A 24,441-nucleotide genomic window follows, 5' to 3' on the forward strand; every position below is an offset into this window, starting at 1 on the left:
GGGGCTGAATGGCCTCCTGACCAACACTATGATTCAATAGAGCAGCAACATTTTGTCTCCCATTACCAGGCCTATGACCTCAGAAGACTCTTATCTAATCGAGGGATTCAGATAATGTCAAGAATAGCAAAGATGAGTGTTGAGCGGTTTATAACCATTATCTGCAGCCCTCATGATTAGATTACTTGTGATCACTCCCGAAGGCGAAGGTCCATAGAACGGCAAAGGTTGGAATAAAGTTGAAAGAAAGGAGCAGGTAAATCAAGAAGTAAATGATTAAGTAAAGGCAAGTTTGAATTTTAAAGGATTTTGAGATTTCAGGAGAGGGAAAGGCTGGGAGGGGGAGGGGGGATATGGTTCTGCAGTTTTTAAGAACCTGAGAAAGAATGACCAGGAGACAACAATGTGGCAAAACTTTGTTTCCATGCATTGTTAGGATGCAATGTTTTGAATTGAAGCTTGGAGAGAAACGAAAAAGCAAAGTTGAATACACCAAACTAAAGACCAGAATGTAATTTATCAGACGATTCACAAAAGAACCAGAGGGAGATTTTTTTTTGATGCGTAAATTTATGATCTGGAAGGCATTTTGCCTGAAAGAGTGGTGGATGCAGGTTCAATAGCAACTTTCAAAGACAAGTGGACAGGTGCCGGAAGGGGACGTAATTTCAGGGTTATGGGGGAAAGAGCAAGCGGGGAGTGGAAATAATTGATTCGCTCTTTGAAAGAGCTGGCACAGGTCCAGTGGGCCAAATGGCCACATTCTGTGCTGAATCATTCTGTGATCTAAAGATTACATGAGGAATTTATCTGGATTGCAAGTTATTTTGGAATGGGGTTAGTGAGTTGGGTGATCCCATTCGGACAGCTTGACGAGGGCCCCGAGGGTGTCTCGGAGTTGGGAAAAGAGGACCATTTGGCATTCTGATTTATATAGTGCCCACTACTAGAAATTATTGCTGAAAAAAGAGACTGGCTGTTTTCTTGTACTCATTGGGACAGTTGCAAGAATACCAAATTTCAAAGGGAACAACAATTCATGCCACCTGAGAAAAGGATGCTGATTGGTTGACAAGTTGACTTTGATTGGTCGAGGTGTTGCCATGGAGAATGCACTAGGGAACTGTTCCTCCAAGCTTTTTAATTCAAAGAAGGCACTATGCCTAGACATGTTCCTTTTGCCCGGAGAGAGAGATGCTGGATCAGGTCAGCTGCGATGACTCCTGCAGTTGTGTAGCCTGCATGAGGGGGCTCATTGTGTTTGGGCTCCCACGAGGTTAGCTGTTCAGTTGAGTGAGGTAGTATCAGTCTTTGATGCGAGTGGAACCATCCCCAAATTAGTGAGTCATCACTTTCAGGAGAGGCAGAAATTAAGGGGCAAGTGGGAAGAGAGGTGGGGGGGTGGTGGGGGTGTGGATGGTGAATAAAAATAAAACCTGGATTTTTGACATAGGGCGGTGTTTCTTTCACTCGCGCACACACAATGGTGTCCTTTGCAAACCAACCAGCCCATAATTCATTGGTACAAGATTGACCACTGATTACACAGCCTTTGTTAAGAAAGACTTGCATTTATATGGCATCTTTTACAACCTCCGGACATCCCAAAGAGTCTTACAGCCAATGAAGTACTTGTTGAAGTGTAGTCACTGTGGTATTGTATGGAGGGCCAGCAATCACAAGAATGAGGAGCAGGAGGAGGCCATTCAGCCCCTTGAGCCTGCTCTGCCATTCACTGAGATCATGGCTGATTTGATTGTGACCTTAATCTACATTTGACTCCCCTCCCCATAACCCTCGACTCCCTTGTCGATCATCAACCTGCCCAACTCAGACTTGAACTGCTCTCTGGGAAAGAGAATTCCAAAATGAATGACCTGCTGAGAGAAAAATGTTCTCCTCATCTCAGCCAATTTGTGCACAGTAAACCTCCCCACCAGCCACAGTAATGTGGCGATGACTCTGGGATCTTTTACCTCTACCTGAGAGGCCAGACAGGGCCTGGGTTTAAAGTCTCAAGCCAGAATCACAGGGTTGTTCCAGTGTAGAAGGAGGCCATTCGGCCCATTGTGTCTGCACCGGCTCTCTGAGCATCTTAACTTGGTGCCAATCAATCATCCAATGTCCTCTTGAATGCCACAAAGAGGAGTTCCTTTGTTTAGGAATATCAACATTGCCATCCCACAAATTGGTCATTATGTCCCCCACTCACCACTACCACCACCCACTACCCACCACCCACTACCCACTACCACCACCTACTACCCACTACCACCACCCACCACCCACTACCCACCACCTGCCACCCACTACCCACCACCCACTACCCACCTCCTGCCACCCACCACCCACTACCCACTACCCACTACCCACCACCTGCCGCCCACTACCCACTACCCACCACCCACTACCCACTACCCACCACCCACTACCCACCACCCACCACCCACTACCCACCACCCACTACCCACCACCCACTATCCACTACCCACCACCCACTACCCACCACCCACTACCCACTACCACTGTCCAGAGAACTTTCAGCCAAGTTCCTGCTCTCCCCCATTGTTGCCACCACCAGATGATGGGTAAAAACGGTGCAGGGAAGAATCAGCAAGTGGCACATTCTGCCTCCTCGACATTTAACTCGACATTGCTGCAGTACTTTGCCCCGATTTACCCCTAGGCAGTGCTCGGGTGATTGGGGGGTGGGGGTGGGGGGTGAGGCTTTACAGTTCCTGCGCGCAGCTCTCTGATGTTACACTGTGTTTTCTGATTCATTCGGTGGGACTGCCCACTATGGAAGGTGTGTGTGTGTGTGTGTGTGTTTGGCGGGGTTGGGGGCGTGCTCCCAGACCCTAAACCGGAGCAGTAATAGCAGGGGGAATTGTGTAAACTTGTGCTACACACTTGTGCCAGGACTCTGTACGCTTTCATGGTGTGTGGTTTCCCCTGCAATTGTTGTCTGTGCAGTTCTGTGCGCGGCATATGATCTGTTTTTATCATCTGCTTTCTCTCTCTCCTCTCTCTCTCACACAACATCTGGTAACTCCAGTTCAGGACTGATACAGACTCTGTGTCAGAACTTGCTTCTCCCCTCCAGCCGCCCCCCACCTTCCCACCCCTCCCCACACAGGCAAGCCCATCAAAAGGGGCCTGCATTCATTTCTGCTCGCCTTGTTTCTCCCTGCTCTGTCTTCCTGCAGTGTTTACTGGCTGCCCTCAAGAGTAACACCTCCTCTTCCATACCACCACCAGCACCCCCCCCCACCACACCGCTCCCCAACCCCCCCCTCCTCCTCCTCCTCCTCCTCCTCCCCAATCTTATTGCTTAAATATACAGTCGAAGGAGCATCTGAAAATGTGAAATAAGAGAAAAAAAGGGAGGCTGGTCCTGCATCTCGCCCGAGGGCCAAGTGTCATTCTGGGAGATGCAAATGAAGGCTACATCAGCAGCCAGAGAGACAGAGAGGTTTGCATTTCAGTTCTAAAAAGCAGTTGCTGCCTCTCTCTCTCTCTCTCTCTCTCTCCCTCCACGGGCAAGGACCATTTACAAGCAAAGCCTTCAATTTCAGCAGGCATGAGGCATCGGGCACTTCCAACCGCCTGGATTTAAGGAGAGACCATCGTCCCCGGCACCACACCCCACCCCTCTGACCTCCCCCCGTCCCCACCTCCCCTCTCCTCCCCTCCCAACCCCCTCCCCTTCAATGCTAAAAAGCTTCATCTGTCTGGCAGAACCGGAGCATGCACGAATTCACCCTGCAACTGGCTGCCCGCTGTTTGTATTGCCGACCTGCTCTGGGGCTCTCTCTTCGTTGCCGGACTGACTTCTGCCAACCCAGCTTCCAGCCAGCCAACACCTCTCTCTCTCTCTCTCTCACCCTCCCCCACCCCCCCCCCTCCTCCTCCCCTCCTCTACCCCACCACCATCACCCCCCCCCCCGCCCCGTGCCACCACCAGCCAAAAACAAATCTCGCAGAATGCTCTCTCCACACCCCCCCCCCTCCACTCAGTCTGGACTAGAAAGGTAAGCGGGAACTCTGCTATTACTAGAAATTCGTGTCTGGAGACTTGATGTGGAAGTGATTGGAAATAGAACCAGATGAGCTGGAGTTATTTTTGGGGTGTGTGGTGTGTGTCTCTGTGTTTGAACATCTCGTAGCTCTCTGCAACTTCTGTGTGTGTGTGTGTGTGTGTGTGTGAGAGAGAGAGAGAGAGTGAATGGAAGCAGTTAAAAGCAAAGGATACCCTTCATCTGCTGCCGAAAATCAGTTCAAGATTATTTAATTAAAAGTCTTTTTTTTAAAAAAAAAATGCAAGGGGGAGTTTGGTGTTGGATTTTTCTTTTAAAAATGTGCCTGTACACAGCTTTGCATTGTACTTGGCGCTGTGTCATTTGTAAAATAAGAAAGGACTTGCCAAGTCGCTTGTTCAAGATCTTCCCATTTGCTCTGACTGACTGAAAGATTCAATAGCGAAAGGAGGTGAATAATAGCCAGCAGAAAAAGCCAAAGCCCCCCCAACCCCCACCACCACCACCACCACAGCCTTGGGATAAAGGTAGTTTTGCGTTTGTGCAGGTTTGAGACATGTTTTCTTTCTGTTTGCTTTCGACGCTGTTTTTTAATGGGGTGCGAGTTAAAATGTGTGTGTGTGTGTTTGTCCGGATAGCGTGCATCGCCCTGATGGAGGAAAATCCAAAATCTGTATTCCAGGGAAGTGAGAAACGTCTGAAAGCATTCAATCGAACAAGTGACCTGTTGTTTGTTCCCCCTCCGCCGCTCCTGCCATTCGCCCCTTTTGTCTGTCGCCTGCTTCTTCCCCAACTTTATTTTCTTTTTTTTGGGGGGGGGGGGTGACGGGGGGTGGGGGGTTGGTCTGGGTATTGCTATTTCACATCATTCCCGACCAAATTGTCGAAATTAATACTGATGCGCCATTCTGAACTGTTTGAAGTTGGGAGGGGGGGGGGGGGGTGGTGGTTGTTGTATATGTGTGTGTGTGTGTGGAATTAACATATCAAAGCTTTTCACCACCACCGTTTCAACTGAGAGAAAACTTAAGCTGGAGGTCCTCCAGCTCTCTCTCTCTCTCTCTGAACTCTGGAAGTCCAAAGGGTAACGTGAAAAGGGGAGGGGGAGCGATTGTGAGTAGGCAAAACGGGGAGGCGTGTGTGTTCCTGAACTTTTACTGTTTAGTAATTATGTGAGGTTCCCCCCATCCCCCCCAGCCAAAAAAAAAACACCCGGCCCCTTGTTTGCTATAAATTGCGCCCCCCTCCCCACTTTCTCTGACTGTTATTTGCTGCTGATTAATGGTTTGGTTTCAGAAGAGAGTGAAAAAACACCGGTGACCTTCCTTCCCTTGCGAGGGAGAGAGTTCGACAGTTTCTCTTTTAACTGAAGTTCTTTTTTTTTCCAATGCAGTTCTCTCTCTTTCTCTCTCTTCTTTCTCTCTCTCTGTCTCTTTTGTTTCTTGCCCCCTGAATTACACCAGCGGCTTGTGAACGTGTGTGTAAAACAACAAAAAAAAACCCACGCCAATCTGGAAATGGCCAGGAACAGTCTGGGAAAAAAAATATAAAAAGGATTAAAACCTTTTATTTTTGGCTGCTCTCCGTTTTCGAATGAAGCGCCTCTGAGGGCTCCACTCTTTGTACAGTTAGTTCTCAAGGCACCAGCTAATGCAGCCACAGTTTGACTTGGGTTTGGGTGAGGGAGGTGGGGGGGGTGGCATGAAATATATACGATTTTTGCTGTTTACTTGCAAGGTGCAGTGCGAATTGCTGAGTCTGATTTCGGCTTTGGCTTCATCCGGATTCGAAAGCGCTTTGAAAAGACTTCGGGGGGTGGGGGGAGAGAGAGAGAGAGAAGGGGTGGGGGGGGGGGGGTGTGGTGGTTTGGGGAACAGTCAGAAAGGAGTAAAATCGACCGGATTGCTTGCTGCTTAACGAGAACAGGCGTTTTAAATTTAGCGAACAAGCCTCGTGTCGTCTTTTCTTTTTTTTTAAAAAAAAGCTCTTACTCTCCACTCTCGGGTTGTGTTTGCCTATTGTGAAGGGCAATAATGCATGATCAGCCTTGTGATCCCATTCCTGTGCTTCAGATGTTTATTGCCTGTCTTCGCACTTGGGGGTGAGGAGAAACGATTGTACTGCCAGTGCGGTTTATTGTGGAGGGAGCACTCTAACTGCTTGTTAATAGCGATAATCTGTAGATTACCTCCTTTATATACATATATATATATATATATAAACAATCCCGCGCAAACCCGCGGATCAACTTAAATTGCCTCGTAAACACAGGGCAAAGCTAGCAATGAAACAGAAATATCGTCATAATTTAACTTTTTTTTTGGGGGGTGGTGAATGTTGTACCCTCCCTCCCACACCCCTCCATCGTATCCTTACAGCTGTCGATTTCAGTCTTCTGGTGTATTTCTGTGTCAGGGATAGGAGAACAGGCAGCGAGGAAAACCAGGTGAGGTGACCCTGTACAGAGCAGCTCACTTTTTTTAAACATGTATTTCTCTCTCTCTGTCTCTGGCGGGTGAAACTCTGTTAGGACTTTGCTTTCTTTCACCAGCCCCCCCCCCCCCCCGCTTATATTTTCCAATTCGGTTCATGGTTGAATGAAAGCAAAACAAACAAGGATAATGCGGTCGGAGTAAATTGTGAAAGTTAGTTATATCCCCGGTGTGTCATTCACTCGGTATAAAAGGACATCTACTTCTCTTAACAGTCCCACTTTAATTTTATGGTTGCAATTTTAAGCTTGGCTGGTTAAACTGAATGCGTTTAGAGATGTTTTTTTTTAGGTGTATCTGAGAACTGAAGTGCAAAGGAGGGAAGAAGCGTTCATTAAATATTTGTCTCCGTCCAGTCCCCGAGATTGATTTAGCACTGAGTTCTCCCACACCCCTTTTAACTGCTGCCCGAGTTCCCTGTGCTGCGTTTTATGAAGCTTCTGGCAGGAATTGTGCTGCTCCAGGTCTGGAGGTAGTACTTTGTTGTTAAGCAGCCACACAAACGTGCCAGTGATAATTAACCACACAAGATTAAGGGTTCCCAGTATGAGTCCATAGCAAAAGAATTGTGTTTTGACTGCATAACTCTGCCAGCCACTGTGATTGTATGCACGTCCTTTTATTGCATTTTATTAATTTTATTTTCTCTGCCACTCGCTCCCCAAGAAGCCCCCTTTAAAAGCTGCCTCGTTGACCAGCCTATCCTAAAACCCCCATATGGGCTCCACCTCAAATCACGCCCCTCTGAAGCGCCTTGGGATGTTACAAGTGCTATATAAATGCAAGCCAGTCTGCGGTGTGATCATTCTGCTACTCCGCCAGCTCGGCCGGTGACTTTAGCCACCGGGTGTGCTCATCTGAGCAGACCCAGAAAACCCACGTCCCCCAACCCCCCCCCCCCCCCCCCCCAACCTTCTCAGTTTGGGCTGAGCTAGTTGTTCTTGGCTTTGCCAGCAGCAGCAGAGACGCCACCGTCAGCTACAGGCGTCCCCGGGTTAGGACAAGGAAAATTAGTCAAGGGTGGGGTTGGGAGTGGTAGGGGGAGGGTGGGGTGGTGGGGGGGGGGGGGGGGGTGGTTGGTGCTGCTGTTGGTGTGTGGTTCCTGCTCCTTATCGCCTGTCCTGCAGCGAAGTGGGTAGAGCCCTGCGCTCGACTGCAACGCGGTGGAAGCGGGGCGGCTCGAGGGTTACGAGGTTTTTGGAGGGGACGCGGGCAACATCGAACGAGGTGTCTGGCCGCTACCGAATGCGGAAAAGACTGTGAATGCCTTTGAGGGAGAGAGAGATACAGACAGAGAGAGAGAGAGAGAGCAAAGCCAGGAGAATAGTGTGAGGACAACATCAATCGGTGAGGAGAACACTTGCTGCTGCTGAGGTATGGGACGCGCTTTGGTACCCGTAAGTAATATACCCCGGCGTAAAATTGGAGTTTCTTTAGAAGGTATGAACTGGCAGTGGTTAGGAACAAAACTAAGTTAAACATGAGGTAGGATTTTTCTTTTTTTAAAAAAGGCGAGGTGTGAGTTGAACAGTTTGGCAAATCTTTTTGACTTCAGAGCATGGTTCCAGACTCCAAACCAACAGTGGTTTAGATTCTAAATTATAAATAATTTAGAATGGTTTCCTGAAAGCAATGCAATCAACTGGAACTCCAGGATGATTTTTTTTGTTGTTGTTGTATTTGTCACGTAAGCATTGTAAATTTGACGTTCAAAATGATTGTTTTATTTCCCCTCTCCCCTGTCCCAAGTTCTGGCTGAATTTATTTTTCTACCATTTTTCTGTTCTGAAATGAAGAATTGTAAAGTCTTCATCTTTTGGTGAATTGATCTGCGGCCAATTCTGCACGGGATGTCGGACAAGGCTTTAACAAAGCCCAGTCTTGCTTGTGTGTCTGCAGCATTCTAGAGAGAGGCTCTGTACTCCATGTCGAGTAATGGGCACCTAGAGCCACCCTGCTAATAAAGCTGTAATAAATTTCTAAATTACTAGCAGTCGCATATTATTCAGAAATAATAATCTTCAATCATGACTTAACTCAACATATCGCAGACTATGATTAATAATTCACTACGTGATTTGGAGGGGTCTTGTGAAATAACAAAATTGCTGCTGTATATATGCTCTTCCAAATCCCCCTCCCTGTGCCTGTGTTGCTTTGAGGCTTTTGCAATGTGTCTGCAAGCAGTCGATCTGCACAACCTTGTTATTTACAAAGTGTGAATTAAAAAAAAAATACTGAGCGGCTTTACTAATAACACCTCAACTCTTTGAAAGCGAGCGTGAGAGTCTAGAAAGAAACCTGATGGCTTTCTGCCACCCTGCAGTCAAACTACAGCCTTCAGCGGAGATATCAGTCGAGTCGAGCAGCAAACATTTTTATCCGATTTACAGTTATTTTCAGGAAAATGTTGGCTGACAGTTTTACTTGTGGTCAGTTTTCATGTGTAGCTGGAAGCATTGCATCCCCCAAAGCGGTTGTGTTTTTAGTGTGTTGGAGGAAGAACCGTGGTTGAACTCTAATGATCGGTTAGCCCGGTCTTGTGAGAGGCTGCGTCAGCTAGAAAGTCAGGGTGACTTCCCAGACATCGCATTGGGAGTGCAGCAAAATCACGCGCGGGCGAAATCTTGCCTCGGTCGACTTTTTTTACATCACTTGTTCCAACAAGTGGATCTAAGCAGAATGGAAAGGAAAGGAAATTAAATTTTTGAAATATCTTAAGGGAAAGTTAAAGTAAGAGAATTCTGGAAAGACTCAGCAGGTCAGGCGGCATCTGTGGAGAGGGAGAAAATAAAAGTTAACGGTTCGGTTTGCCAATTGTTTATCAGAACCTTTCGATCTGCAGAAATTTGTGCTTTTAGATAGGGTTTGTGAGCTGTGTGTGCTAAAATTGGGTGACATTATATGCTTGAGTTTAGGATTTCTGTGCAACGGGAGTGAAGAAAGTTATTTAATGTTGGGATTTCAGTAATGGGCTCACAGCATGTATATTACATAGAATAACATAGAGTCCACAGCACAGAAATGGACCATTTAGCCTGACTGGTCTGTATCATGTTTATGTTCCATGCTTCTTAATTCATCTCGCCCTATCAGCATAACCTTCTGTTCCTTTTTCCTTTATATGTTTATCTAGCTTTCCCATAAAATTCATCTATCCTGTTTGCCTCAACTGCTACTTATGGTAGTGATTTCCACATTCTAAATACTCTGAGTGATGAATATGCCTCCATTCTGTACACTTACTTCAACTGTGGAGGGGGAAATGCTGAGTTCGATGGATTTTACTCTTTCTCTGGACAGCAGCACAGCTAGAGAGCATCTGACACGATTAGCACGAGGTTGAAACATTGGCTATAGTAGTGATTTGAGGTGATGCATAAGTATCAAGAAATGATGTATTCAATAAGCTTTGGGACACCTTAGAACTCTGTATCTGATGGCACTAGACTAGCAGCTGTTAATTTTCATCATTTAGTACTAGTTTTGGGGAAAATAGATGCGTGAAACAATTGAAAGTGTGTTGAATTGGTGACCGGAAGGCACTCCATGGCATGTGTGTGCATGTCTAGTGTCAGTACATGAGCCCACGGTGTATATGTGTGTCAGTCTGTTCGGTCAGTGTGGGCATCTCAGGCAACAGGATCAGAAGATGACAAACGAGAACCAGCAGAGCTTGCCTGGGTCACCAAGTCAACTCGAAGGAATGTTCAAGGGAGCTGGCATATGAGAGTAGAGGACAAATGTCATTCTGAATGGAGATGTTTAAATCAGGCTTTGGTCCTGGGGGTGAGTTTTATTTCTGTTTGAGCCCGGATGCAGCGTCTGTCTCTACCCAGCCGCGGTATTAATCACTATTTGACAAGAGAACTTGTGCTGAACAAAATAGGCCCCTGTTGGTCTTGTCAGTTGCTTTCCTCAAGTCCTGTCTGACTATATTATGTTAACATTAAAATCCACATCAAGGGATTCAGCCTTTTACCCTCTTTTTTTCAGTCGTGTGCAGCTACCCTCAAACCAGTCCACATAAGTCAGTCTTAACACATTTGTGCTGGGATAGCCTTGCTTAAACAGAGCTCCAAGACCTCAAGTTTTTTTTATTCGTTCATGGGATGTGGGCGTCGCTGGCTAGGCCAGCATTTATTGCCCATCCCTAATTGCCCTTGTTCAGAGGGCATTTAAGAGTCAACCACGTTGCTCTGGGTCCGGAGTCAAATGTAGGCCAGACCGGGTAAGGACAGCAGATTTCCTTCCCTAAAGGACATTAGTGAACCAGATGGGTTTTTACAACAATTGACAGTGGTTTTATGGTCATCATTGGACTTTTAATTCCAGATTTTTATTGAATTCCTCCTTTTTCTGCACATGTGTCTCTAATAAAACATGAAATCCAGCCAAACGCAGGCCCTGGACTTCATCAGAGGCCCCCATTTTATACTAGAAAGGCTGTCGGGAGGTGCTTAACCTCAGAAATATGAAGACCCATCTGTCTAGCTGCTTGGCAGGTCCAAAGTAACTAGGTGGTTTCTTGACCAAATTCACCACAGAGCGTCACCTTGAGGGCAGTCTTTTTGAACCAAGCTCCGAAGGGGTACAGTTGAACCTGAACTCTACGGTTAGCAAACAACACACAAAATGTCAGATTAAATCTGCCTTTGCTCCTGGCACACTCGAATCATGGGGGCTGCAAAGCAAGATACTTTGAATTCAGCTTGCAGCCAGGCAGAATCCTGGCCTGGACATGTTAACTGGTTCATGTTACATTGCTTTGCTTTTAATGAAGGTGCTGACCCATTTAAAATGAACAGGTCAATGGTTGAAAGCAGCAGGCAGGGAAATTACTTGTGTAATTGTGTGCGTGTGTGCGTGTGTGCGTGTGTGTGTGTGTTACAGCTCCATTCCAAGCCATGTGTATTAACTTTTGCCTCTGAATGCCTGCAATATGTGATTGCCCTATCTTTTTATGACTGACGCCATGCTCAAGGTATTTTAACTTGGGATAATTGTCCTGTACCCTGTCACTCTGTCTAACCCTTAAAAACTTGCTTCTACATTGAACAGTAAACAGTGGCATCTTGTGGTCTATCTTGGATCCTGATCCTTAATCACTTTGTGTTTTTGTGGTTGCTGTATTTTCTAAAAATGAGGGGGTCACGTTGGACTGCAGATAAATCCCTGTGTAACATGACTTGACATCCTTCTGGAGGAAATGCCCCTAATCCTTGCCTTATGTTTATCTGAGGGTTGACAGGGATGGCTTTTAAGAAAAACGAAGGGGCTAAAATGGAGCAATGAGTTATCAGTAAATCTGACAGGGGTCTTTAAAATTACAAAAAGGTTTGATAGGGTAGGCATAGAGAAGATGTTTCCACTTGCATGGGCGCACAAGTCTAAGGACCATAAATATAAGATTGTCCTTAATAAATCCAACAAGGAACTCAGGAGAAACATCTTCACTCAGTGTGGCGTGAGTGTGGAATTCTCAGTAGAAGTGGTTGAGGCAGATAACATGGATGCCTTTAAGGGGATCCTAAATAAGCACATGAAGAAGATAGAAAGATAATATTGATGAAGTAACGGAGCAGGAAGTTTGTGTGAAGCGTCAACATCCAGAATAGACCAGTTGGGCTGAATTACCTGTTTCTCTGTGCTGTAAAAATCTGTGTAATTCTATGTAACTCCTGCTAAGGCATTTATACCAGATGCCTGCCATTTTTGGGGGTGGGGGGTGCGGTGGTATCATTTCACCCTGGGTACGCTAACAGATCGAAAGACAAAATCTTGGTATGGATGCAAAAAAGCATTTGTTGTGAATATAATTCGGCCACATTTCAACCCTGGAATTAAGTCAGACTCCTGCAGGGGTAAAAGGCCCTACTTAAAGTCAAGTAAGTTTCCGTTCTAGATAACATCCTGATGGAGTGAAGCACCTTAGCTCCCATTTGCTGGTGTTGGCATTTTCAACCGATAGTTTTTAAAAAAAAAGCCTAATTTTTAAAACAAAATTAAATGCCAGGCGTAGAGTGCCAGGAGAAGGGTGGTGGCCTTTAGTGGGTAAGCATTGCTGCCCGCTTACCTTTTCAGTGCTGCTCCTGTTGACAGGACAGGGTGGGTTTGGAGTAGGCTCACCCCCTCTGCTGACTGTAAAGCTCTGAATTGCCATGGGTTTGAGTGGGCACAACCTAATCCTGCTAATGACTACAAACGTACGATATTAAATTTCTTATAATTGGCACTAAATTTCCGCCCTCCCTCAGAAAGGCTGAGAAATGATGGGCAACCTGCAGAATGAAAATGTCAGACTGGCAGAGCATCAGAGTGCTTTATTTTAAGAGCTTGGCGTTAATTGGCGAGGCGCGCTGGAAGGAGAGAGATTTACTTGGCATCTTAGCCGATTGACCTTGATAGTCTGTCGACGCTGACACTAGCTGAGACTGGGAAAAAAAAAAATGAGTTGGAGAGAACTCTCCTATTTCTCAGTTATTAATCGTCATTGGCCTATTGCTTGGCACCTCATGTTGGGAGGGGCCAAAGCTTTCCTTTGTACGCTGGCATGAAATCCTTTGTCAAGAACGCCTCGGTGATATTTGGTACACGTCCCACACAAAGGAAATCTTCCTCTGTTGTTAATTGGTCAGCACAAAGTTCGCCCCAAAGGCTCTGCCCCCCCCCCCACCACCACTGCCCCCAAGGCAATTTTATTTTCTTGAGCAACACTGGTGAATGGCAACTTAGAGATCGGAATCTCACCTTGAAAATATTCTTTTGGGTTTTGGTCCAAAATTCATGAAAGTGCAATATATTCTGAAATTTAATTTTTTGGGAGAGGGTGGGGGCAGGGTGGCAGAGAGGAGGGGGCAGAATGAGAGGTCAGGTTGGTTAGGGGGTAGATGATAGGATTGGGGGTGTGGGGGGGGCGGCGGGGGGAGTGCAGGTGCACCCTTCCTCAGATTGGGATCCCAACCAATTGTTGACCTGAATTTTCCAGGTTTTGTTGCCAGACCCTGCTCCTTATTTCCCCACTCGTCACCCGTTCAGGATTGAGTTGGACCTTAACCGAGGATTGGGAGAAAGGCAGTCGGACCGGCACTGACTCACGAGTGCTGGCTCTGGCCGTCTCGAGTTTTAGATGGGCCCTTCACCTCGTGACAACAGGAGGAGAAGAAAATTAGATTTTATTGATTTGCCTCCCGGTCTTTCCATTGTGTTGTTGTGGTGCAAAGTTTATAATGACAGCAGATGCAGCGTTTGACATACGAGGAATCGGAAACCAGAATTCCCGAATACACAAAGAAACCACAGGGCTAACGTCAAGTATGATGCTCCCTTGTTCCCATGCTCAAAAGTGGAAATCAGTCTCATTTTGCCCGCAGGGTTCTCAAGAATGAGCCCCTCAGTTCGCTGTTTCTCAGCCTCTGTTTCAGGGGTGTTACAAATTGACTCGAGAGAGAGGACTGGAGGGATGGCATATCCATGGATTCAGGTCCAGCAAACTGAATGGCTGGCTCATCATTCCCCCCACCCCCCCCCGGTCCTGTGGATCATAAAGGCTCTGCCTTGCAACACATCCAGCACTTGTCATTACCGAAAACACGCAGCTATCTATCCGATCTGAATTTCACCTGTCAACTTGTTTTTAACCCTGGAGGGAAGAGCTGTCAATAAACACCATCAACATGCAAAAATGAGCCTGCCCTCTGAATTCGTTCTGTCAATACCTGTTTTGTGCAATTTAAATAAAAAAGCGTTCCCTGACTATTATAACTTAGCTTATCCTTTGTGCCCTCCTTCCAGTTTTAACATTGTTTTGGCGCAGCATTGCACTCCCTCCCTCTCCCTCTTCTGCGAGATGATTCAGTGTTTTAGACAGGCAAACGCTTCTCATCAGACAGCTGCGTTGGTGAGGCTGCTGTCGCTTAATTTAAAGATGTTTTTAGATTCACTGAAAATTCTCCACAGGAACCGAATGAAGATCGTGAGCGGTGGGTGGGGGGTGGGGGTGGGGGGTGGGGGGCGTGGGCGGGGAGGGGGGTTAGCAGGGGAGTGGGGAGGCCAGGGTGCCTTTGGTTGAGGATGGTATTGTGTTCAGCCACAGTAATGCGTTCTAAGTAGGTCAGTTTGGCAACGTGAATACTGCTTCATCGAAAATGCTGAGCAAAGTACAGGTTGGAGCCTGCAGATGACTGCTCGCCTGGCCTTGTGCCGGGTTGAGTCTATGGTCTTTGCTGGTCAATTTTATATATATCTTTAAAAACAAATAGTGTTTAGGGCAGCTCAAGAGACCAAACGTGGACTGGAGTTATCCATCAAAAACGAATATGATTAAGAGAAGCTTGGGATGGATTTATGAACGTGAGGTTGTGCCATACACATTTATTGGAATGTTTATCTCCCTCGAGGCTTGGGCTAAGTTATTATGGGGAGGTGGGGGGTGCGTGGTGATGCAGTGGCCGGGGGAGTTGGGGGGGTGTGTAATTCAGCAGATATTAGATACCTTGACTTTGACACACAGCACCTCATGGAAAACTGGCACTGAAGGTGAAAGCTTGTGAACTCTGAGAAGGGCCACCATTGGTTGACGTCTGGCTAAGCAGCTAAGGGATAGTTTGAAGTATCTCAGTCAATCTTTTTATATTCTTCCTCAATTTTCTCCTTCCCTTTTCCTAACTTGCCGTGGCGCAATTCCACTTGCACTCGTTGTCCTCCATAACCTTGTCCTGGTGCGACCATGTCATTGGTTTGAGACAGCAAGTGCTATTTGCCCTTGGAAGGCATTATGCTAAGTGTGAGCCTGGCGTCCATCTATGGTGCTTCCATTGGGCATCATTAGATGGCGATCACAGGGTGAAGGAAGACGGGCAAGGAAATCTGCTAAAGTTTTCCTTCCTAACTCTGCAAAATGTAAATGCGGAGATGTTGGGCAGGGACGGGATCATGGTGCCTTGTCAGTGGAATGTCCTGTGAACACCCTCCTGAGGGACAGTCGCCTTTAAGTGAGGGAACAGTGGTAGCTGTGGAATTGTAGGTCAGGAGGTTTCAGGAGAGGAGAAGGTGGGCCGTTTGCTAAGTGAATGTATCTGGAGTGGGGAATAGTGATTAATGAAGTCAGTAAACTCCTGAGATATTGCCAGAATTTCAGGGTCAATAATAATTTGGCATCAGTTCGGTAAGGTAGAAAGTGTCAAATACCCCATTTCATTTTTTTTTGTCATAATCTGGCAATAAAATGTGTTAAGGTGCTTTCAAAAAAAAATAAAGCTGTGCACTAAGTTTCCAGTTAGCCTTCAACTCCTGCACAAGCTGTTAGACCGGTTCCTTTCCTCTGTTAAAGTATCCAGTGTAATTCAGCAGATCTGGCAAGATGGGTATTTTTTACTTGGCTTGATTTAGTACTAAGGGATATGGGGCAAAGGGAGGTACAGCTTGTGGAGTTAGGTCACAGATCAGCCATGATCTAATTAAATGGCGGAACAGGCCTGAGCGGCAGAATGGCCTCCCCCTGGTCCTATGTCATTTGCAGCATTTCTCTTTAGTCCTGACGTGACACTGTGGAACACTGGGTTAAGAATGCCTGACATGTCCATCTGACATTCCTCACTCTGCTATTCTCAGGGAGGCAATAACCCTTGTGTTTTAGGCAGGTTAACACCACCACTAAAATAGCAGGGAAAAATGTCATGCAAACACATCAAATATTGACAGCCTGTTATCCTACCGTGTAATTTCAGGGCCTTTGACACAATGGCTCAACTAAACAGAAGCAAGACCTATAATCAGCCATGAGCTATATGGTAGTAAACTGGAAGAACTGCATTTTTATCCTGATCACTTGCAACAGACCACTCGGATGCCAAAACTACCCTGCCGCTTGATTCCATTTGCATTAATGCCAGGCGAGTGAGCAATGCTGTTAAGGAGATGCACATGAATAACAGAGCTAAAAAGCTGTATGCTATCTAATTCGGACCTTTTAACTAAATGTAAGAGAAGCACTTTCTCTTTGGAGGCTGCTGGATCCCCCCACAGCGTTAAATAGTGCAAGGCCGAGCAGTCAGAGAGTTCAGCTGATGATATGCAGGGATGAGGGTGGGTGAGAGATCGAGGACCTTTCAGTGCTTAGTAGGGCACCTCGTTTGTTGGTGGCTTGATGGGCTAGAAAAGGCAGGGGAGAGTGAGACCAGTAATGCAATAAGGAGTGCAGGGAGACTTAAGGGCATGAGGGTTAAGTTTAGGATTGTGTGTGTGTGTATGTGTGTGGTATGGTTGAGTTGCCTCTTTTTTGTGAATTTTATTTTCTATGAAGTTGGGTTTGACACTGCCTACCTTCTATTTTCGCAATCTGGTCATCTTGAAATGAAGCAGTTTAATAAGCGGGCCCGCAGCATCCCTTCCATATACAAGTCGATAGGTGTTGCACTTTGGGAGGGCACAGAGGCACAATCCGCATGTTTTTCTCCTTTTAATTCGTACTGTAAGCTGCTCAGTTTTCCTGTGATGTTGCCGGTGGGCAGCTTAGGAACTGGTGCACGGATTCTGGCCACTGCTCCGTGACTGACGGACACCGAGGCAGTGTCGAGGTTAATGTACTGGACTGATAATAATATGAGTGCGCTGTGGCCCGTTTGAGAAGTTGAATTCGGTTTTAAAAAATCTGGGAAACAGGGCAGCTGGCCTCAGTAAAAGTGAACACGTACAGAAAGCCATAAAAACCCAGCTGTCCACGGGTGTCTGTTAGGGCAGAAAAGTCTGCCATCCTTACCAAGCCTGGTCTGCATGTGACTCGAGTCCTCTGTTGTGACCCAGTAAACCATTCAGGTGCAGCAAAACCCGCAAGTTTCTTGGGATAGAATTGATACCAAAGGCATTCAAAAATATACGCTGCTGGATTTCCCGTGGCATTACTCCTGAAGCTTCTGATGACACTTTTTTTTTGTGGTGATAGGAGCAGACTTAGAATAACATACCCTACCAATGCATAGTGTAATATGCTGCAGCTAGGATGTTTTCATCTCTTCCATGAGATGTGAACGTTGCTGGCGAGGCCAGCATTTGTTGCCCATCCCTAATTGCCCTTGAACTGAGTGGCAGAGGGCGGTTAAGAGTCACCCACATTCCTGTGGGTCTGGAGTCACGTGGAGGACAGACCAGGTGAGGACAGCTGATTTCCTCCACTATAGGACATTAGTGAACCAGTGGGGCTTTTCAGCAATCAATTGATAGTTTCATTGTCGCCATGACTGAAACTAGCTTTCAGTCACAAATTTTTTCTAAATTTAAATTTCACCAGTTGCCATGCTGGGATTTGACCATCTGCCCCCAAAGCCTTAGCTTCTGGCTCACTAGTCCAGTGACATCACCACTATGCCACCATCTCACCTAAGTGGGGTGGAGTAGTGTTAAGATGGCTAGTCACTTATAAGGCTACACACTTTGGTTGCAGTAAATCCATGGATCGCATAGAGCTCAATAGCTATTGGTGAGCATGAATATGAAGATTAGCAATGTGGAGGAATAACAGAAGGCTCTCTAATCAATCTTCCTCCCTAACCCATACTAACAAAAAAGGATCAGTCATTCACTTGTATTGTGTGGGATCCTACCGTGCACAAATTTGGCATTTACTTCGAACAGTGACTACACTTCAAAGGTAACTCATTGGCTTTAAAATGCTTTGGGACATCTTAAGGGACACAAAAGGCGCAATATAAATTCAAGCTTGTTCTTTATTTCTTCCTCCCTCCCTCTATCTCTCTCTCTCTCTCTCTCTCTCTCTCTCTCTCTCTCTCTCTCCGCCCCCCCCCCCAACCCCCCACCTCTCTTGCCTTCAGGCAGTTGGCTTAAGAGTTGCATCAGCTGAACAAAGGGTAGTTCCAGGGAAAGGAGAAAATAAAACCCCTTAATCATAATAAACTATTTCTCGCATGGAGAGAATGAACACAAGAATAGAGAGCCAGATTCTTGAAAGTTATGGGGTCTGTTCCACTGGGGAGAAAAGACCTGCAACAATTCAACTTACAGCAAATGACACCTCCACCAAGGTGCTGAGATAGACCAATTGGTGGGGCAGACTTACCTCAGTATTCCACTGCAGTTCACACCCTCCTCTCTCAGAGCTGCCAGCTCCTGCTGGGTCTGCAAGTTATTGGAATGCCTGGATGCCCAGCTTACATCTTCCAGTGAATGGTGACTGATTATTTAACCGCGACATTAGTACCCCGTATTTAATGTCACGATACGTCCCAAGAGGCTTCACAGGCGCGTTAACCCGCTGATTTTTGACACTGAGCTACGTGAGGAGTGATTTTTTTTTTTCCAGGCCCGAATGGGAAACCTTGGACCTCCCCTGCTCCACACTTCCACCCCTTCTCCTGATCGCGATTTGCCTCCCTTTAAAAGTGATTGTCTGCCAGGGAGGTGGCACTTTGACATGTCTCCCCCAGTGGCAGCCTGGATCTTTAACCACCTTGGACAGGGGTTTCCCACTGTGAAGCGGCCTGTCATCGAGGTCCAGCCACCTGAGAAAGTAAAGAATTAACAGTATAGTTATAGAAGGAAAATACTGCAGATGCTGGGTACCTGAAATAAAAACAATGTGCTGGAGGAACTCAGCAGATCTGGCAGCACCTGTGGACAGAGAAACAGAACATGCGTCAACTCTGTTTCTCTGTCCAGAGATGGGGCCAGACCTGATTTTTTTTTCCCCACTATTTTCTGCTTTCATATTCTATACAGCACTTCTCACGACCTCAGAATATCCCAATGTCATTTACAGTCAATGAAGTGCCGTTGCAGTTTAGTCATTGTTATAAATTTAGGAAATGCGGCAGCCAATTTGCACAGAGCAAGATCCCACAGACAACAACATGATCATGACCAAATAATCTGTTTTAGCGATGTTGATCGAAGGATAAACATTGACCCAGGGAACCAGGGAGAACTCCCCTGCTCTTCTTAGAAATAATGTCATGGAATCTTTGACGTCCACCCGGGGGGCAGAACGGGAGCTTCCGTTCAACATTTCACCAAGAGATGGCACCTCTGACAGTGCAGCATTCCCTCAGTACTGCAGTGGGGCGTCTGCCTAGGTCTTGTGCCCGAGACTTAAATGCACAGTCTTCTGACTCAGAGGTGAGTGCTTCTGATTGAGCCATGGCTGACACCAAACTGCTCTCAGGTGGCCTCGCCAATCTTTCAGACACGTGCCTATCTCGGAGATAAAACTGACCCCGTCCGGGCTGACACTTGAACATTCCACAGGTTGACCGAGCAGGGGTGGTGGTGGTGAAAGGGAAGCGGGGGATGGTTGTGCTAGCAGTGTATCTCAGCGAGAGTTGCCATCCCTGGGCCTGTCCTTGGAGGTTGCAACACATCGCCCAATGAAATGATCTTTTTCTCCTACCTCTAAATATTTACTTATAAGCTAGCAAAAAAAAAAGTGTTCAAAGAAAACGATAATGCATCTTTTTTTTTACTTACCTCCTTAATATTTGCTCACAGCAAAACCGAGGAGAATTTCTAGAGACTCGTGGGTAATCCTGGAGGGTTGGGAGCTCCCTAAACCTTGGCCTATCTCAATGCCCTGAAGGGACGGAGGGGGAAAATTGACCTGAGCAACCAGGATTAATGAAGCAGGTAGTTTTGGGCAGTTGATAGAGCTGCAGGGAGTTCCCCACCTATTAGTGAGGAAGCTATTGAGGTCATGAGTTTGTTCCACCTTTTGCTTTCTGCATTCCACACATTAAGGTTGTCCATTAAAGCTATAAACAGTTTTATAGACTTCCCTTTAACTTTCCATTTACAAGCTTTCAAGATATTAAGGGGAACAGATAGATTCTCCCAACCCACCCTATTTCTGCTGGTCAGGGAGTGCAGGACTAGGAGGCATGATCTAAATTTTAGAACCAAACTTTTCAGGAGTGAAATTAGGAAACACTTCCTCACACGCAGGCTGGTAGAGGTTTTGTAACTGTCGTCTGCAAACTGCAATTAATGCTAGGTCAGTTGTTAATTTCATAGCTTAGGTAGGTTAAGGGATATGGGACAAAGGTGGGTATATATGCAGTGAGATAGCAGATCAGCCACGATCTCACTGATTGGGTGACAGGCTTGGGGTGGGGGGGGGTGGGGGGACGCTGAATGGCTTCCTCCTGTCCCCATGTTCCCACATCTCAGTTCTCTGCTGGCCTGGATCGAGCTCCTGTCCTATGAGCCGACTGTTTCTAACAGGATTTTGTGTAGCTCCAGCAGCCTGTTGATGAAAGGAGGCTTTCTATTTTGGATCTTGAATCATTCTTGTAGCACCAACAAGTCGGGCCGCTATAGCTCAATTGACATTCTGCCACCCTGTCCCCGTCCGCAGGACCACAGCCCCTCTACCCGTTAGTGATACGTTTTAGCGACCACTTAAAGGAGCTTTTCCTCGTGGGAATGCAGTCGATGGCTATTTGAAGGCGTCTCCTTTGAGCAGGACCAAACAAAAGTTCCCGCTGGGCCTGAGCAGCTCACAACTGGTAGCATCACTGGCTACAAATAGGCCGTGAGCTTAAGTGCCTGTTTGACGTTGGCCTCCAAGATTGTCCTGAATTGATGATTCTTCTCCAGGACGCTGCTTTGAACAATTTCAACATTGGTTATGATTGTATTGGGAGTTGCAATAAAGACTGTTCGACGATGGAGAATGAGGCAGGAAGAACCTGTTTGCGTTCCAGCTGCCATGGAAAGAAAGGTGCGCCATGACGATTCGATGTGTTGGCTCGACCAATGGCGGGAGCATGGAGGTGGGGCATAGGGATAGTGGCCCTGTGATAATCTCCAGATCTACATCCAACCGGTGGTGGCAACCTTAGCCTTTTGTTGCAGGTTGAATGTAGGGAGGAAACCTCGTGCTCCTCACGTGTGCTTGAAAATCAGGTCTCCGAGCTTCAGCAAAGCCTACAAGGCAAACGACAAATAGAGGAATAATGGACGGAGCTTGCTCTCTCAGGAGTGAAACAACAACAAATAAATGAAGTAAAAATGTTTTTCAATTGCAACAGCTGGAGAACAAATACAGTTTCTCAATATTTTAGCATCTTGTCTCAGCATCAAGTGCTCCCAAGTCAAATGTAGATGGAGAGTGAACTCTGCTGCAGAAGCATGGCGTCACTCCGACAGTAGACAATGGTGCACCATTTTGGACCCACCCACCCTCCCCCATGGTGTCCAGTGCCCCCTCATTCTACTCTGCAACTTTAGAGAGGATGGTGGTCCAGTGGTAATGTCACTCTAACTGGTAATCTAGAAACCCAGCCTAATGCTCAGGAGATATGGGTTCAAACCCCACCATTGCAGCTGGTGGAATTTGAATTCACTTAATAAAGCTGGGCTACAAAGCTGGTCTCAGTAATGGTGACCAGGAAATGTTTGTTGTAAAAACCCACCTGGTTCACTGGGCCTTTTAGGGAAGGAAGGAAATCTGCCATCCTTACCTGGTCTGGCCTACATGTGACTCCTGACCCACAGCAATGTGGCTGACTCTTAACTGCCCTCTGAAGTAGCCAGCAAGCCTCTCAGTTCAAGGGCAATTAGTAATGGGCAACAAATTCTGGCCTTGCCAGCGATGCCCATAAAAGAGTAAAGAAAAAAAACTCCTCACCTTTTCCCAGTCTAATCATCTTTTGGCAATCTGACTCAAGAGAGGCACATCGGTGCTTAATTAGTGACAGGCTGCGCTTTAGTCTCATTGGCAAATGGAATTAACATCCTTTTCACAGCCTCAGAATCTCAGAGGGGGAAACCTGGCGTCTCACTCCAAAACACCTTCTTGTTTCTAAAAATGGATCCAGAGAAAAGACACTTGAGTGAAGACCTGACCTTGAATCTCCTTATGCCGCTTCCTCCAGTTTGTCACCCAGTGCTGCTTCAAGACTGAGATGAGGGAGAATCGCAAGATCCATAGCTCGTAGGTATCCCAACCTCTGCCCTTGTGACCCACACCGTTGCCTACCTTACACCTTAAGTCCGCCTTTTCCTTAATTTTGCTGAAAAGAGAGACGGGTTGCCAAAGCTATCATCAGGACAAACACAAGAATTCCAAATTTCGAATGCTCACAACAATTTATACTACAGGAGAAAAGGATGAATTGCCAACCAATTTTGGTATTGCATTTCTCTGGATGAGTGCAAGACAAAAAGCTTCAGCGACATGTCTCTTGTGGGAGACCATTGTTAAAGTTATAGAAAAAATGCCTGGCTCTGCAGTTTCAGTTTTAAGTGAAAACCTGCCTTGGCAGGGTGGGTATCAAGTGAGATTGGACTCTTTGCATCCGTGCTGATGACGGAAGGCCCTGGTCCCTGTTGCCTTCAGTGTGCGGTACATGTCCATGTTTTAAAGAAGCATTTCGGACTCGGAGAAAGGTTTTCGGTAGCCCTCTTGCTTCGTGAGGAGCAAGTTGGGACATAAAGTTCAGCCGTGGGCAAGTGGCACTCTCAAGGGATGCAGTTCCTTGCGATTGGTAAAAGTTGCGAACAAACAGATCAATGTTCGCCGAGCTCTGCTTTATAATGAAGACAATGTCCTTTATAAAAATTTAAGGTCTAAATATTCATGTGCTGACTGGTAGGAAAGTGCACATCATGCTAGAGAAATTAAATTTATTTTCTTTTCAAAGAGTTGTGTTTAAATGTTGTATTTAATCCCTGCTGTGTCCAGATTTTGGTGATGTTGAAAGTAGCCATATGCAGTTCTGTAATCCCTTTGGATATTATAGGGCAGGAGAGGACAGGAACAGTATGACAGCCATGGTGTTTATCTGCTGATGACACTTCCAACATAAGTGACAAGGGCAATCTTAGACCCTAGATCACTAGAGATGATCTAATTGAAACATAAAATTCTTATATGACAGGGTGGATACTGAGAAAATGTTCCCTCTCACTGGGGAATCTAGAACAAGGGGCCACAGCCTCAGAATTAGGGGTCAACCATTTAGGACTGAGGAGAAATTTCTTCAATCATAGGGTGATGAATCTTTGGAAATCCCTAACCCAGAGTGCTTTGGCTGTTCAGCCGTTGACTATATTCAAGACTCAGGTCGATAGGTTTTTGGGTACTAGGGGATAGTGCAAGAAGGTGGAGTTAAGGTGGAAGATTAGCTAATGTCTTGTTCAATGGCCAAATGGCCTACCCCTGCTCCTATTTCTTATAAGCAGTACAAATCTGTGCCTGGTACCTCCAGCTCTCAGAGGCAATCCAAGTGGGGAGGCCCTGTTTAAGGTGCAGGTTCTGAAAGTATGAAAAAGCAACAAAGGAACATGCCTGTAATATGAACCAACCTTTTCCTCACTGGGCAATGGGAATTGCTTGATAATTGAGACAACCGTACCCCCACCCCATTAAGTTTTGATTTGGGGCGTCAGTGTCAGCTGTGACTCGGTTGGTAACACTGTCACCTCTGGAATTAGACGAGGCCCGTCTCAGCCTATATAATCTAGGTTGACTCTGCTGTGCAGTGTTGAGGGAGTGCTGTGCTGATGGCAGTGCTATCTTTTCGACAAGATGTTAAACCAAGGCCCCATCGCCTTTTCAGGTGGATGTAAGAGATAACGCAGCTCAATTTTGTCGAAGAGCGGGGTGTATCTCCCTGGTGCCTTGGCCAATATTCATCCCTCAACCAAAAACAGGTTAACCGCTCTGTACAACACATTGATATGGTGTGGAGTGCACTGCCTTGAGAGGGTGGAGGAAGCAGATTCAACAATGACTTTCGAGGGGGAATTGGTTGTATACTAGTAAAGGAAACATTTGCAGGGCTATAGGGAAAGAGCAGCAGGAACAGGACTAATTAGCTCGCTCTTTCAACAAGCTGGCACAGGCATGATGGACCAAACAGCCTATTTAGGTGCTAAATAATTTGACGGCCATTTATCTAATT

The 24,441-nt window shown here is 46.4% G+C and overlaps 1 protein-coding gene across 3 annotated transcripts in view; it reads left to right on the forward strand.

Moving 5' to 3' along the window:
• Window positions 1-24,441, forward strand: part of adgrl2a (adhesion G protein-coupled receptor L2a) — a 639,330-nt gene that overhangs the window by 237,653 nt on the left and 377,236 nt on the right. Inside the window, exon 1 of one of the 3 annotated variants that reach the window (XM_041208141.1) lies at window positions 16,333-16,422. The exons of the other annotated variants lie outside the window; for them this stretch is intronic. Within the exon in view, the coding sequence (XP_041064075.1) occupies window positions 16,377-16,422 (46 nt within the window). The 5' untranslated portion in view covers window positions 16,333-16,376. Of the gene's footprint in view, window positions 1-16,332; window positions 16,423-24,441 lie in introns of those variants that run through there. 3 annotated transcript variants of the gene reach the window in all.

The sequence above is a fragment of the Carcharodon carcharias genome, chromosome 16, assembly GCF_017639515.1.
Source record: "Carcharodon carcharias isolate sCarCar2 chromosome 16, sCarCar2.pri, whole genome shotgun sequence".
NCBI lineage: Eukaryota > Metazoa > Chordata > Chondrichthyes > Lamniformes > Lamnidae > Carcharodon > Carcharodon carcharias.